At 41.4% G+C, this 15,509-nt stretch overlaps 1 protein-coding gene across 4 annotated transcripts in view; it reads left to right on the plus strand.

The window, feature by feature from the left end:
• LOC5573301 (GILT-like protein 3) overlaps positions 1–6,886 on the plus strand; it is a 30,291-nt gene extending 23,405 nt beyond the window's left edge. For all 4 annotated transcript variants that reach the window (XM_001654472.2, XM_001654471.2, XM_001654470.2 and 1 more), the window contains exons 2-5: positions 5,680–6,206; positions 6,276–6,440; positions 6,510–6,656; positions 6,717–6,886. In XM_001654472.2, coding sequence (XP_001654522.1) covers positions 5,862–6,206; positions 6,276–6,440; positions 6,510–6,656; positions 6,717–6,812 — 753 coding nt within the window. In that variant the 5' untranslated portion in view covers positions 5,680–5,861 and the 3' untranslated portion in view covers positions 6,813–6,886. The remainder of the gene's footprint in view (positions 1–5,679; positions 6,207–6,275; positions 6,441–6,509; positions 6,657–6,716) is intronic.
• The last annotated feature ends 8,623 nt before the right edge of the window (positions 6,887–15,509 follow it).

Consider the following 15,509-nt stretch of genomic DNA (forward strand, 5'->3'; position numbering starts at 1 on the left):
GCTGCGGGAGTTCCAGCTGTTTTGCCCCCACCAACGTTTGCGATAGAATCGTTCGACAAACGTAAGTTAAAATGGATGCGGTGGGTTGAGCGTCTCGAGACCGCTTTCCTCATCTACGGAGTTGCGGACGTGCAGATGAAAACGCATTTTCTTCTGCATTACATGGGGTCCGAAACCTACGATGTCATTTGCGACAAGGTTGCCCCGGATTCCCCCCGAACGAAGACGTACCAGGAAATCGTTACGACGTTGGACGACTTCTTCAGCCCGCAGCCGCTGGAAATCAGCGAAAATTTTCGCTTCAAGTGCCGCCGCCAGGGCGACAAAGATGCCGCATCTGCCGACGAAACGGTGGATGAATACCTGGTGGCCCTTCGGAGGATTGCGGTTACGTGCAATTTCGGTGCGTACCTTGAGACGGCGTTACGCAATCAGCTTGTGTTTGGCATCAAACGAAACGACATTCGGAGCCGGCTGCTGGAGAGGCGGGAGCTAACGCTGAAGGATGCTCGCGATATTGCCGTGAGCATGGAGCTTTCACGCAAAGGAGGAGCTGCGATTGAAGGTAGTTCAACCAGGCAGGAGGTACATGCAGTGCAACACCCAGCAGGTAAAAAAAAAAAGCAAAATGCGAAAAACAAAAGTGCGGGTAAAAGTGCGAATGACGGAAGTTGCTATCGTTGCGGTGAAAAATCGCACTTCGCAAATGCGTGCAAACATAAACATACGCTTTGCTCGTATTGTAAATTAACCGGGCATCTCGCGAAAGTTTGCCCAAAGAAATCTGCCGCGGCGAAATCCGATTCACGGTCGACGAACAAATCTCATTCGGTTCAAACAAATTATGTGGACCAATCTGGCGATCGTCAACGCCCCGAACGTGTGGAAGTGCGAGAAGTTTGTACGGTCGAATCGTCGTCGCGTTGCAAAAAGCTGCTAATGGATGTTTACGTGAATGGAAAGTGCGTTCGATTCGAGGTTGATACTGGTTCGCCGGTCAGTATCATCAGTGCAGAGGACCAGAACAGGTTCTTCCCGGGTACGCGGTTGTGCAAAAGCGATACGGATTTGGTTAGCTACTGCAATACCAGCATCGATGTGCTTGGTGTCTTCAACGCGAGTGTTGAGTACAATGGAAAAACGATGAAATTGCCGCTGTACGTGGTGAATTCCGGGAAGCATCCGCTGCTCGGCCGCGAGTGGCTGAGCGAGATGTCGGTGGACTGGAGCTGCGTGTTTCAGGGACCGATTGCTGTTAGTGCGATTGCTGCTACTGCTTCCCCCTCCCGCGACGTTGCTTTGCGGGCGTTGTTGGAGAAATTCCCAAAGGTGTTCGACAGTCGAGGATGAGCTGGAGAAACTGATTGCGGAAGGCGTACTCACGAAAGTTAACTCCAGTAACTGGGCAACGCCGATTGTTCCCGTCAAGAAGTCGCAGAATCGCGTGAGGATTTGCGGAGACTACAAGCAAACCGTGAATTCGAATCTCATAGTGGACAAGCATCCCCTGCCTACGGTGGACGAGCTGTTCGCTTCGCTAGCTGGAGGAAAAAAGTTCAGCAAGATTGATCTCGTCCAAGCGTACCTGCAACTCGAAGTGGCACCGGAACATCGGGAAATACTCACGCTGTCTACACATCGTGGTCTTCATCGTCCGAACAGGCTCATGTATGGTGTTGCGTCGGCTCCAGCCATCTGGCAGCGCCAAATGGAAGCCATACTACAAGGAATAGAAGGCGTTAGTGTTTTCTTGGACGATATTAAGATAACAGGTGAGAACGATGAAGTTCATTTGCGTCGGCTGGAGGAAGTACTTCGGCGGCTGAACGAGTGCGGAATACGAGTCAACAAGGACAAGTGCGAGTTCTTCGTGGACAACATTGAGTATTGCGGATACTTGATTGATAAGGACGGCATCCACAAGATCCGGAAGAAGGTGCAAGCTATCCAGGATATGCCCAGACCGAAAAACGTGGACGAAGTTCGGTCGTTCGTCGGATTTATTAATTATTACGGACGGTTCTTCCAGAACCTGAGCACGGTGCTGTATCCTCTGAACAACTTGCTCAAGAATGACGTACCGTTCAGATGGACCAAGCAATGCGAGGATTCCTTCAGGAAAGTTAAGGAACAGATGCAATCCGACAACTGTCTTGTCCATTATTCACCGGAGTTGCCACTACTGCTAGCTACGGACGCTTCGCCCTTCGGAGTAGGGGCGATACTAAGCCACGTGTATCCCGATGGGACTGAACGTCCTATTCAGTTCGCGTCCCAAACCCTCAGTCGTGTGCAGCAAAAATATATGCAGGTGGATAAGGAGGCGTACGCCGTCATATTTGGAGTGAAGAAATTCTTCCAATACCTTTACGGCCGGAAGTTCACCCTGCTTACCGACAATCAGGCTATCTCGAAGATCTTCGGGGAGCATAAAGGGTTGCCGGTCATGTCTGCATTAAGGATGCAGCATTATGCTACCTTTTTGCAGAGTTTCGACTATCAAATCCGATTCCGTAAGTCGTCCAATCACTCAAATGCTGATGCTATGTCCAGATTTCCGTTGGAGAAAACCGATCCCGAGAACGAGATAGAAGAATCCGATGTTGTGGAGTTGAGTCAAATCGACACACTACCATTGACTGCTGCTGAGCTAGGCCAAGTTACTGCGGAGGATCAAACGGTGCAGAAGCTTCTCCAAGGAATCAAACACGGACAACTGGTGGATGCGAAGGATCGCTTCGGAGTAGAACAGCACGAGTTCTCCCTGCAAAAAGGATGCTTGCTTCGGGGAATTCGAGTTTACGTGCCTGCTGCTCTCCGGAAACGTGTTCTGGAGGAATTACATTCTGCTCACTTCGGGACAACTCGTACTAAGTCATTGGCAAGGGGATATTGCTGGTGGCCTGGATTGGACCGGGATATAGAGGAGATGGTATCAAACTGCGCCGACTGTCAGTCGGTACGTGCCGAGCCAACGAAGATGGACCTTCATTGCTGGGAAACTCCGAGTGCTCCTTTCCAAAGGGTCCATGTCGACTTTGCTGGTCCCTTTATGGATACCTACTTCTTCATCTACGTTGACGCTTACAGCAAGTGGCCGGAGGTTCAGATCTGCAGATCCACCACGGCTGACTGCACCGTTAGCATGTGTCGCGAAATCTTCAGTAAGTTTGGCATTCCGTCAATTCTGGTGAGCGACCATGGCGTCCAATTTACATCAGAGGTATTCCAGCGATTCCTGAAGATGAACGGTGTAGTACACAAGATGGGTGCACCGTATCACCCGGCAACGAACGGACAAGCTGAGAGGTACGTTCAAACCATCAAACAGAAGTTGAAGGCTTTGAAGTGCTCCAAGTCTCAGCTGAACCTGGAATTGTGTAACATCCTACTAACTTACCGCAAAATGATTCATCCGTCAACTGGTAAATCACCCTCAATGCTCGTGTTCGGTCGACAGATTCGATCAAGGCTAGATCTGCTACTTCCAAAAAACGAAACTTCAAGCAAGGCGGATATCATCGTGCGTCAGTTCCTGGATGGAGACCGAGTACGTGTGAGAGATTTCCTGTCCAAGGATAAGTGGAAGTTTGGACGGATTGCCGAGAAGCTCGGAAAACTGCGATATGCTGTACGTCTCGACGATGGACGAATCTGGGAGCGTCACATCGACCACATAGTCGGTGTGGGCGCTGATCTACAAGACGTTTTGGTGGACACTCCACAGGAAGAGGAGTTCATTGAACGATACGAGCCGAACTTGACTGCTTCTTCTGCGGTGGATTCAGCAGCTGATGCGGTAGTGCCTGCGCTTCCACAAGCAGAAACTACCAATGCGACACCGGTGATTTCCTGCCCTAATGCTGCTACGGCGCCGGCGCTTGCTCCTACTCCAGAGCGCTTTGCGTCTACCGAGGCTGGTGGATCGGAGTCTACTGTACCTCTACGACGATCCAGTCGTACTGTGAAACCTCCCCAAAGATTGAATTTATGATTTTGTTGAAGTATTAACTGTATCTTCTTTTGACAAAGGGGAGAAGTGTTGTATCTTGACCTTAAATAACCTTACATAAACCTTGCTACTTTTATATACAAACCTACATTCGTATACCTTGATCGCGCATACCTTTAAAATACAATGTCTTTGCTCGAAAGTCGAAAGTTGGGGGGGTAAAATCATTTGATTTTTCGTCTGGTCAGGTAAATAGGGGTGATGTTATTGGGGCTTCATCTTCGTTCATTAATGGTTGCTCAGCAGTAGCGGTGTATGTACATCGATTCCCAAGCGTTTAAATGCGAAGTCTTCCTCACAGGTTTCAAGAGCTTCGCATTATCCCAGTCGACGGAATGATTGAGCTCCACTGTATGTACTGCAACGCTTGACTCATTTGCCGTTTTCAGTGGCATTCTTATGTTCTCTCAAACGTGTTTTGAATTTTCGGCGAGTTTGGCCGATGTATACCGCAGGACAGCTTTTGCACGGAATTTGGTAAATACCCGACAAATCTTCCTTCGGTACTTTGTCCTTCAAGCAACAAAGACGGTCTTTAAGAGTGTTGGTACTCTTGTACACTGTCTGGAAGTCATGTTGCTTAAGGGTGTTCTTAATCCCATTGGTCACCTTCGGGTAGAAGGGTAAACTAATCCTTCGGATATCCTCTCTCTCTGCTTTAAAAGTAGTCGCGGCTCGCCTATGTTTCTTCCTCTCATGCTTGCGTAGGATTTTATTCACAAACACCTTGTCGTAACCATTCAACTCAGCGGATTCTTTCCTTACGTGTACAGTCGTGCGGGGTGACTTTGGGCCAAGATTTTTACAGCAAACTAAAACCAGAACAATGAAAATAATGTGGCAAGCTTGAAGAATACGTTATAAATAGTCACTGGATGGTCATGGATTAGTTTTTTGCCTCCCGTGCTAGTCAAGAGATGCATCGAAAAGGGCGGTCAAAGTTACCTCCTAGGCCCAATGTCACCCCGCACGGCGGTACCTTAAATATATGGGCAAATACTATAGAATGCCGGCATGCATACAGTAAACTCTCCATAACTCGATATTGAAGATAGCGTTGAATTAGGGAGATATCGAGTTGTGGAACACAAAAAAGTGCAAATGCAATCCAAGCGATCAGCGAGGTAGCCATGAAAACCAACTTTTACTATGGTTCTCCAACTCAATGGGGCTCTGCACTGTTTTGATTTTGCATGGGATTTTGACGTTTACTGGCCTTGTTGTTTACAAATTTTGTGAAGGGGTGAAAGAGAGGGAAATATTTTTGTGCAGAGCCCCATATCGAGAACGGAATATCGAGTAAGAGATAGTTGGAAACCTTTTGATTGAAACCATAGTTCCAATTTTAAACGATATGATTCGTGCTGTAATATTTTAGTTTATGTGTTCTGTGTTGTTTTATTAAATTTAATAAGGTGGATTTAATTGATTTTTAACACAAGGGTCATGGTGTATGAGTCAATTGTTGCCATCTCGAGTCTTATGTCCATTAGCGTAGAAATTTATAAACTTCATTGTTTGAACAAGTCTACTGTTTTCACACACTGTTTTTTCCCTAGCATTTCTTTCACTTCCGCAACCGACCATTATTATTACATATTATGATTCACGACCACATTTCGCGGTGGGCTGCTGGATATTGAAATTGATTGTTTTTTTTTTCGCAGCAACCCACACTTGCAGCCATCCCTCCCCCACAACTAGCCAATTGCCCCTATTCCGTTTCGTCGTCCAGTTGAATCTGAAAAAGCGCACTCCAGGTACTTCCGGGAGGCCATTTTTCACACTTCGCTTAATTCAATTTGGACTTTGGTCGTCTATTGTCGTCGTTGTAGTGCGTGTTAAAATAATGAGCCGTCGTCCAAAGCCGGTGACAAAATCGTCGATAATGGCACCGAAGACGGCGATGATGATTGGAATTTTGTCGATGGCCATTATTTTCTCATTATCGGCCGGACAAGAAATTGATTTCGGCTACCAGCGGAACAAGGAATCGGCCCCGAATGGCCACGGAATAGTCGCGAACAACGGCTCCGGCAGCAGCACCGCCGATGATGATAAATTACCAGTGACAATTTATTACGAAGCACTTTGCTACGACAGTATCTCATTTATCACCAATCAGCTCACTCCGGCGTGGGAGAAGCTCCGGGACCAGATGGACCTCAAGTTGGTTCCGTTCGGGAAGGCATACGTTAGTCTTTGTTCCTTCGGGACTATGTTTATATGATAAAGGGGTTCAATACCGCTTCCCTCTTTGCAGATTGATGACTCCAATCCAGCCGATCCGGTCTATTACTGCCAGCATGGTCGTCGCGAGTGCACACTCAACATCCTGCACGGTTGTATCCTGGCCAAGTTGCCATTCGAAAAAGCATATTCCGTGGTGGCTTGCCTTATGAAGGGCACTCGGACGTCTTTCGATCAGGTAAAGCACTTCTACTACTTCTGAGAAAGGTTAAGCTATGAACTAACATCGGTAACCTGTTGCATGTAGTGTATCAACCGAAACCAAACGGTCAAGGCCACAATCCAAGAGTGTTCACAAGGTCAGGAAGGAGCCAAGTTGTACAAAGGATATGAAGACGATACTAATCGGGTGGCGACGCCGCTGTCGTTCGTTCCCACGATTGAGGTCGATCAGGTAGGAGGAATTGGAAACCATATCGAAGAAGGAAAATTCATGTTTTGTTTTTATTTACAGGTGTACGACATCTTCGAACAGGATCGGTGGTTGTATCGATTTGAAAACACGTTCCGGAAACAGTACGAACAGAAATTCGGCAAAAGCTTGAATTGAGACGACTAATAAATAAATCCAATTGCTTGCTAGAATTCTGCTTGAAATAAAATTTTCATTTTTGAAATTATTAATTAGCATATCGAGAGGGGTGCTGAAAAGGGTGGTTCGAAATTTAATGTTTGAGAATCCAATCTCTCATATGTTCCTTACCATTCTTACCATAAAAATAGTGTTCTGTGAAATTTTCAGGTTTCTAGGTGATGATTCAAAGGTTATTATCCCATAGTAAAAACTCATTCTTTAAACCATAATAAAGAAATTTGCTGAATAGAGAAATTCCATTCGATAGACAGCAGAAGAGATAGACATGAGTTTGTTTGCTATTATTTAGCTTAATATGGGATTATAGCCCAGTAAACATGTACAAAAATCCCAAATAAAATTAGCTCAAAGGGGATTTGTTTCTTCATCAACATCCTTTATTCAAGTTTAAAGAATTAGTTTCGTTTGGGATGATAAGTATCCACTTACATTACAGTACTAGCGTGTTTGGAACATTTCTAAAAATTTCTCCATAATAGTTTCCATATAAACCTACATTGTCTTTGAGCCACCTTTAAATCGCCACCTAGAGAGCTGAAAATTTCACAGAACAATATTTTTATGGTAAAAATGGTAAGGGAGATCGGATTTTTAAACATTTTTAAAATTTGAATCGCCCTAGTGCTGATTCACCGATGATTAAAATTTCGAAATCAGTTTTATAAAGATGTCTTTCAAAAATTCCTCCAGAAATATTTATAGAAATCTTCTCTTGTGAAGCAATATCTTGAGAAATTCTTTACACTGAAAACATTCTACAAGCTCGATCAATGTGTTTCACACGAGCATTTTCTCTAATTGTAAAACACATCAACCGATGGTGTAAAACCAGTCGCTATCGGCAATCTGAATTCAAATGTAAAACACTTTACAGCTCGGACTCGATTATCCGGAGACTCAATTATCTGGGGACTCGATTATCCGGAATTTTAGACTCGATTATCCGGAATTTATTTTTTGATGTTTTTGTTTTTTTCAATATTTAAGCATAAATCTGAGATAATTTGGTATTGCAATTTACAGTATGAATGGTTTTGCAGTTTAGAACGTATTTAAGAAAAGGGGGGTTGTTTTTTGTGTATGATGGTAATTTTTTTTTTTCTTGTAGAGACCCCTACCGCTCCTTCTGGCCACACTACCACATCATATAAATAAAATAACGAAAAAAGATAATATTTAAGTTCTTTTATCAAAGATAACATTTTTTTTCTTAGTGATTCGATTATCCGGAGTGAAAAAAAATCGATACTCCGGATAATCGAGTCCGACCTGTAGCGATTGCTTGATTTTTTGATACCAGGCACCCATTACGGGCGCACGGTTTCCCAAAAAATAACATATTAATAAACATGTCATGTGTCACATGTAAGTCCTTGTCATGTTAGGCAAACTAGTTCTACAAGTGATTGATATCGCAATTACAAAACACGCTGAAATTGTATGTAAAAGCCTTTGCTATCGAACCAAAGTCAAACCTTAACAGAATTAAAAGTTGTACACGTTATTTCAACTTGCCATTTGTCACGACAGATCCACGTTGAAAAGAATATGGATCGAACGTGTGGGTTATTTTCAGTGTAGAGCTCTATAAGTGATAATTCAGAATTCTATAGAAATGTTTTTAGAAATTTCCATGATTTATTTAAGGTATTTCTTTAGAATTTCTGCAAAAACTATGTAGACAAATTTCATTAGATTGCAAGATGTCATATTTGAAAAACTACATAAAAAATTAAAGATATTTTTTTGTTATTTCTGAAAAGATTCCTGAAGCTATTTTGGTTAGCTGATGAATTTTAAAACCAATTTGTGTTGAAATTTCAAGAGTTAGCTCAAAGTATTCTTTCGTATTTTTTCAGTATTTCTCCTGTAATTTTAGTCATTTTAGGTGATTTAAGTGATCTTGGATACAATTTCAACGGAAAGATCTTCAACTTTCATAGAAAAAACTTTAAATGAACAGCCTACTTGATGGCAAGATAAAGTTTGCCGGGACCTGAGAGAGACTCGCGAAGAGGAAAAATATCAACGTCATATGCAGCTCAGATGCCGCTGTCATGGAACGTCAAATGCAGCCCGTCGTTTTTATGGCTGAATAAGTGAAAAGTATTGTATTAAATTTAAGGTATTATTAAAACCTGAGTCAGCGGAGCAGTTTATCTAAAGATGCTGATAAATCTAAACACAGAACTAGTTATTTATAATGCCTGCTACGTTTTCTGGCATGAAATTTCACTCGAAATGCCGTTTATGCTTCGGTGTGATGCAAACGCAATAGTTTATTGCTGAGATGGTCATGTGATAGCTTGAACGGTTTGCGCAAACGATTCCTCAGAAACCCAGATAACGGTGCCAAAATGACCATATGAGTTCTGCACTATTAGAAAAATCATGAAGTTTGATGTGTCGAATTATAGTATTTAGTCACCTTTGAAGATTGACCACGAACCGGATTCTCGGAATTCTGGAAATCGGTTCCAACATGGCCAAATAGGTCCCAGGCTTTGCAGCTCACCCATAGAATGTAATGACTTTCAATATCACGAAGTTTGAGGTGTCGCATGACAATGTTTACTGATTTTTAATAATTGACCCCGGAACCGGTTCCTCGGGACCCGGATACCAGTTCCAAAGTGGTCAAATGGGTTCTCAACTGTGCAGCTCAGTCATAGAATGCAATCATTTGAAAAATCATGAAGTTTGATGTGTCGCATGATAGTATTTACTCGCTTCCAAAAATGGCCCCGGAACCGGTTCCCCGGAACATCCGGAAATTGTGATCCGCGGCATGCAATGACCATGATGGCCTTGTAGACATCCGTCCTCATCGTTATAGAGCTAATCGTTGTAAAAAATCAGCTGATTTCATATTGCAAATTCACTTTTTCGAAAGTGGCCATTTCGATACACCCATTTTGATTCCGGAATAACTCCGAAACCAGGTGACTAATCCTAAAATTCTGTCCAAGCCCTCAAACTAGAAGGATATGCGCTTCTTGTGTCAAAATTTGGTTCAAAAATATCAAAAACAAAAAAGTTACAGCCCAAAACGTGTTTTTTCCAACACTCGTTTAGGGGGGTTGGTAATGGAAGGGCTAATAACACAGAACACCTAGATATAAGAAATGAATGTAATGTTTGCTAATAAAAAAAAAATATAAAAAAACAGCAAAAACTGGTTGGATTCATCATCGTCTTTTGTAGTTGGGTGACGAAACGTCAAAAGGTGAGAATTGACAGTGAACGAAAAGTTCTTATACATGATTTTGTGGGAATATTTTAGTATTTGGAACAAACAGCTTCTAATAATTTTGAGCACACTTATGTTTATTGAAAACACTCAACGATTTAAAAAATTAAACAGATGAAAAAATTTTAAAACTTCGGTAGCAACAGAATATTTTTGTATTATATGGTAATTTGTGATAATATTGTAGTTCTTTCAATAAGATTTCATCGATTATATTGTGATAACTTGATAACCCTATATATGACAATATTTTAAAATCACAAAATTTATGTATCATTGCAATAAATTTCAAACTGTTGTTAGGATCGTAATTTCATGTATTATTCATAGTTTTGTGAAACTGTTGCAGATCTTTAAAATGCATCAAAAATGTTCTGTGAATATATTTATTTTTATAACTAAAAATACTTCAAATTTTTTAATTGATCTAGAGACAATCAATAAATTGCAGAAGAAATTTAAGAATTTTCTGTATTATACAAAACTTTGTGAATATATTATAGTTTTTTGAACAAATAGCTATTAACGATGTTCAGCAAATTTGTTTCTCATGAACATGCGAAGAGTTTAAAATTGTAAAACTGATGAGTCATTGCGATATATATGAAATTACTGTAGAAAACCTGTATTTTTCTGTATTTTTCACTATTTTGTGAAAATATTGTAGTTTTTCGTATAAAATGTTTGGGTCATTGCGATAAATTTCAAGTCATAGTTGAAAATGTATTTTTTCTGTGTTCTAGGCAGTTTTGTGAATATATTGTAGTTATTTGAATGGCTAACAATCAAAAATCCAATGCCAATTGTTTGGTTACGCTAGTACAATTATCATACAATAAAAAAATCTAGAGGTTATCGCGATAAATTTCAAGTTATGTACAGGCATTGGCAAATTTTAGATTTTTTTAGGGACTTGCTCCGGTGTTTTAAGTATTACAAATCAAACAGTAGTTCCCAAAAATATTTCAAAAATCTGACATGAATCTAGAAGCTCATACATTTCTGTAGGTGCCAAAATTTTGTAAATCGGGCTTAGGACAGCCGAGATATAGTGGGTTGAATTTAGCGTTCCAACTGATTTTGAGGCTTCGTCGTCCGTGTAAGTGACGAATATCTCAGGCAGACAAGTGTTAATGGATCATTAAAATAACCATAACGGCCGCTATGGAAAGCATAGATAGCGCCACCGTAGCCTTGTGTGTTTGACAGAACAGCAATGCTGTCACAATGTTAAATCCCATATACAGTGGCGCCTTTGTTTTGATGCGGTGAGCACTGGCAAAAACTACCTTCAATGATCCATTAATTAGAGCAATACAATATGAATGTGCCTTGAACTTTGATAGCTTCAGCGGAGCAATACAGTATTGAAGAGCTTCACATGTATCGGTCTCCGACAATACTTCAGTTACCCACAACATTTAGGTTTTACAGGTGCTCTTCCACTGCGTACAGCCAACGTTCTAATGACATTCCTCTACCTGTTTCTCTGCTGAATTTAATTTTCGCGATTCTTTAACACCAACCCATTGCAATCTGACGTATTTTTAAAATTCTCTTCTTCATAAAATTGCTCGTTATTCATGGGTCAATGTCACACAAAATTTTCTATTTTCCACAGAGTATTGTCTGAGGCACTTAACGCAGAAAACACCAAAAGCTTTATGGGCTTCTTCTTACAATATCCACGTTTCGTATTAGTAGAGAGCTACTGGAAGTACCAACGTTTTATATTAGGCGAATTTGGTTTCTGTTTGAAAATTTCACATGTTGTAAAAGTTTCAAGATAAACGAATTCTTAAACAGTTCAAAACACATCTTCATCAAGCAGTACCGTCGCATAATAATTTTTAAGGCTGTTTAGGGCACGTCAGGAGTTGTTGATTAATGTTATCTTCCTTTTCCCGATCAGCCTAGATAGCCGCGTAGTGTCGGTAGCGGTTGTTTCAATTGGCTAAGAATTAAAACTACGGATTGCCTGTTCCGGTGGTAAAAGTCCAACTAACAGGTGACCCCTAATTCATGCGGCTTTAAGCTTACCGTGCCTAAGAATGAATGGCTAGGGGGGTCTAAATAAAACCTAATCGCAAACGGCGCCTGTGGAGTACCAGGGCGCCCTCTACAGTTTCAAGTCCTTCCTGTGCTACCCGGAGCAATGGTGCAGGTGACCTTGTGTTTCTCCGAGATAATCGGCTGCCCTTCTTCAGTCTCAAGTCTGAGGCTAAATAAGGGTGATATTATTAATACGTTGTGATTTAGTTTAAATTTTCACCTTATAGCAATATGCGTTTCACACAGTGTATTTTGTGCGTTTCGCCTTTGGCGAGTTTTAAGAGATACCGATTCGGGTTTTTTCGCTGCTGGTCTTTTTCGTACTGAGATTGCGAAAAGCTTAATCCTGCCTAGTTTGGGTAGTGGCTACGGTTAAGATAGCTTAGTTAGACCAATCTTCAACATAAGATGTCAGCAACGATCAATCTTAGTAGACTCATGCAAATGATACAGCTCAAGTGGCGCTAGTTCAAAAACTTTACTTTTATGATCTTTTATCTAGGTAACCTTGTGGACCCAGTTTTTGCTACTTTCAGAAACATGAAATGGCAAACTCGTGTGACATGCCTCGTGCATGCGTGCTTGTAAATAGCGCTGACGTTGCTACACTAATTTCTGAGTGAACAACTAGAGATTTATGTGCTGTCACAATTGATATTTCGGTTGGTGACCGCAATAGGAAATACGTCTTTCGTTTCGTGGTGTATTTACCACATGATGAACCATCCCCAATGGATGATTTTAAACGAGTTGTCAATCACTGCCTATGAAAAGGCCTTCTGCTGATTGTGGGCAGTGATGCTGATACTCATCACATCATCTAGAGCAGCTCAGATATCAATTTGAGAAGCTCCAGTCTGATGGAATGCTTAAGTAGCTCAAATCTTGGATTACTTATTGTAGGAAGTCGTCCAACCTTCATGGTATCTGCTAGAGAAGAAGTGTTAGACATAATGCTCTGCTCGAACAGAATCGGTTACTAGTTGACGAATTGGCATGTATCAGATGATGAATCATTATCTGATCATCGCTACATGTCTATATGAACATATCAATGTAAATTTACACACTTTGCATATGTTATATTCCACAAACTGGGAATTGGTTGTGGCCAAATTCCATGGTTTCTCTCTGTCCATTGGAAATCCTAGTGATTTAGATGTTTCCACTTCCGGTGAATTGGGACACAATTGTCCTTGCTTCGAGTGATCTCACAATTGCTTGTCACTTTTCTTATAGGAAATGTTCCTCACAACTCCCTTCGCGGGACGAGTGGACGTCTGGCTATTTGTAAAGGAATATGTCAGATATTCAGGCTGCTTTTAAAGCTCTTGCTTCGGCCATCTCACGGTCTAAGCTTGTTATCGCACGTCGAACTCAATTTGAGGAACTGGATTCAGTGAACTCTGTAAGCCTTGTATGGTTCCTTGCTATTCTTCCATTGCTGGGAATGAATTGGCTTATGAATAAGCTCGCAATGGAGCATCGCATGACTTTTTTTTGGAACTCAGGAAGCTATTCCAATTTCGAAGTGCTGGGTGAAGCTTCAGAAATTCTTGGGCGGCAACTCAGCACAAGCAATCAGCCCTGTCGTCCTGCTTAGTCGCGCTTAGTCGACGACTAAGAAGCTTTTCTCAGATATTTTTCTTAACGCCCTTTAGGAAATCAGTTGAAAATTCAGGCTGTATCATTGACCTGAATTAATTTAACTTTGTTGCATGTAGATTAGGTGCAACTAAACGCCCTGTGTAACATTAATCGGAATTGTTTAGCTGTATCAACGCCTTGGAGCAATTTGACCTTGTCTTAATTAGATCAGTTGCATTTAACGTCCTGTAGGATATCATTTAATAATTACAAGGTATATGACCGCCCTAGAGAAGGTTGACTTTATTCTATGTAGATCGAGTGCATCTTAATGGTCTGAAGACATCAATTCCTAATTGTATCAACGCCCTGGAGTATTTTGACTTTGCTCTATGTAGATCAGGTGCAACTCAACGCCCTGTATGACATCAATAGATCAAGCTGAATCAACGCCCTGGAATAGTTTGAAGTTATTCCACACAGATCTTTGCGAGATCGAGTGCAAATTTATGCCCTGTAGAAAATCAATCAAAATGTATTATCTGTATCAACGCCCTGTAGTTATTTGACCTTATTATGTGTATCAGGCGCAACTTGACGCTCTGTAGGACATCAATCGAAATTTTCAAATTGTTTCAACGCCCTAGACAAATTTGACTAAATTTCACACACATCTTTGCAAGATCTGGAGCATCTTTACGCCTGTAGAAAATCCATCAAAATTTCCGAGCTGTGTAAACGCCCAGGAGAGTTTAGACTTTACCCAATGTAGATCAGGTTCATCTCAACGCTCTGTAGGACATCAATTGAAAATTCCAAGTTTTATCAACGCTGTGCAGTAATTTGATATTGCTTCACGTAGATCAGATGCATCTTTACTCCCTGTATGACATAAATCGATCCATCTGTGTCCACCTCCTGGAGTAGCCTGACTTTATTCCACATAGATCTTTGCGAGATCTGGAACATCTCAACACCCTGAAGAAAATCAATCGAAATTTTCATGCTGTACTTTTTAACGTCCTGAAGTAATATGACCTTATTCTATGTAGATCAGGTGCATCTCGACGCTCTGTAGGACATCAATTAAAAACTCCTAGCTTTATCAACGCCCTGGAAAAAATTGGATTTATTCCACAAACATCTTTGCGAGATCTAGTGAATCTGAACGCTATGTATAAAATCAATCGAAACCTACGTGTTCCAGGGCGTTGATACACCTTCGTGTAATTTGAGCTTATTCCATGTATATCAGATACAACATAACGCCCTGTAGGACATTAACTGTAAACTCTAAGCTGGATCAACGCCCTGGAATAATTTGACCTTCTTCCATGTAGATCAGGTGCATGTGACCGCCCTTTAGGATTTAATTTGATAATTCCAAGCTCTATCAACGCCCTGGAATAAGAGTCTACAAAGATCTTGGCGAGATCTGAAGCATCTTTACGCCCTATAGCAAATCAATCAGATTTTTTTTGCTGTATCAAACCCCTACGGTCATTTGACTTTATCCTTTGTAGATCATGCGCACCTTATAGCTCTGTATAACATCAATCGAGATTGTCAAGCTGTAACAACGCTCTGGAGTAATTTGATTTTGCCTCAAATAGATGAGCTGTATCTTAACGCCCTGTAGGACATCATTTAATAAATTTATGCTGTATCAACACCCTGGAGTAATTTGTTTTTATTCTTTGCCGATCAGGTGCATCTTAACGCCCTGTAGAACGTCAATTGTAAATTTCAGGATGTATCAACAC

The sequence above is a fragment of the Aedes aegypti genome, chromosome 3 (genome assembly GCF_002204515.2).
Source record: "Aedes aegypti strain LVP_AGWG chromosome 3, AaegL5.0 Primary Assembly, whole genome shotgun sequence".
NCBI classification, from domain to species: Eukaryota; Metazoa; Arthropoda; class Insecta; order Diptera; family Culicidae; genus Aedes; species Aedes aegypti.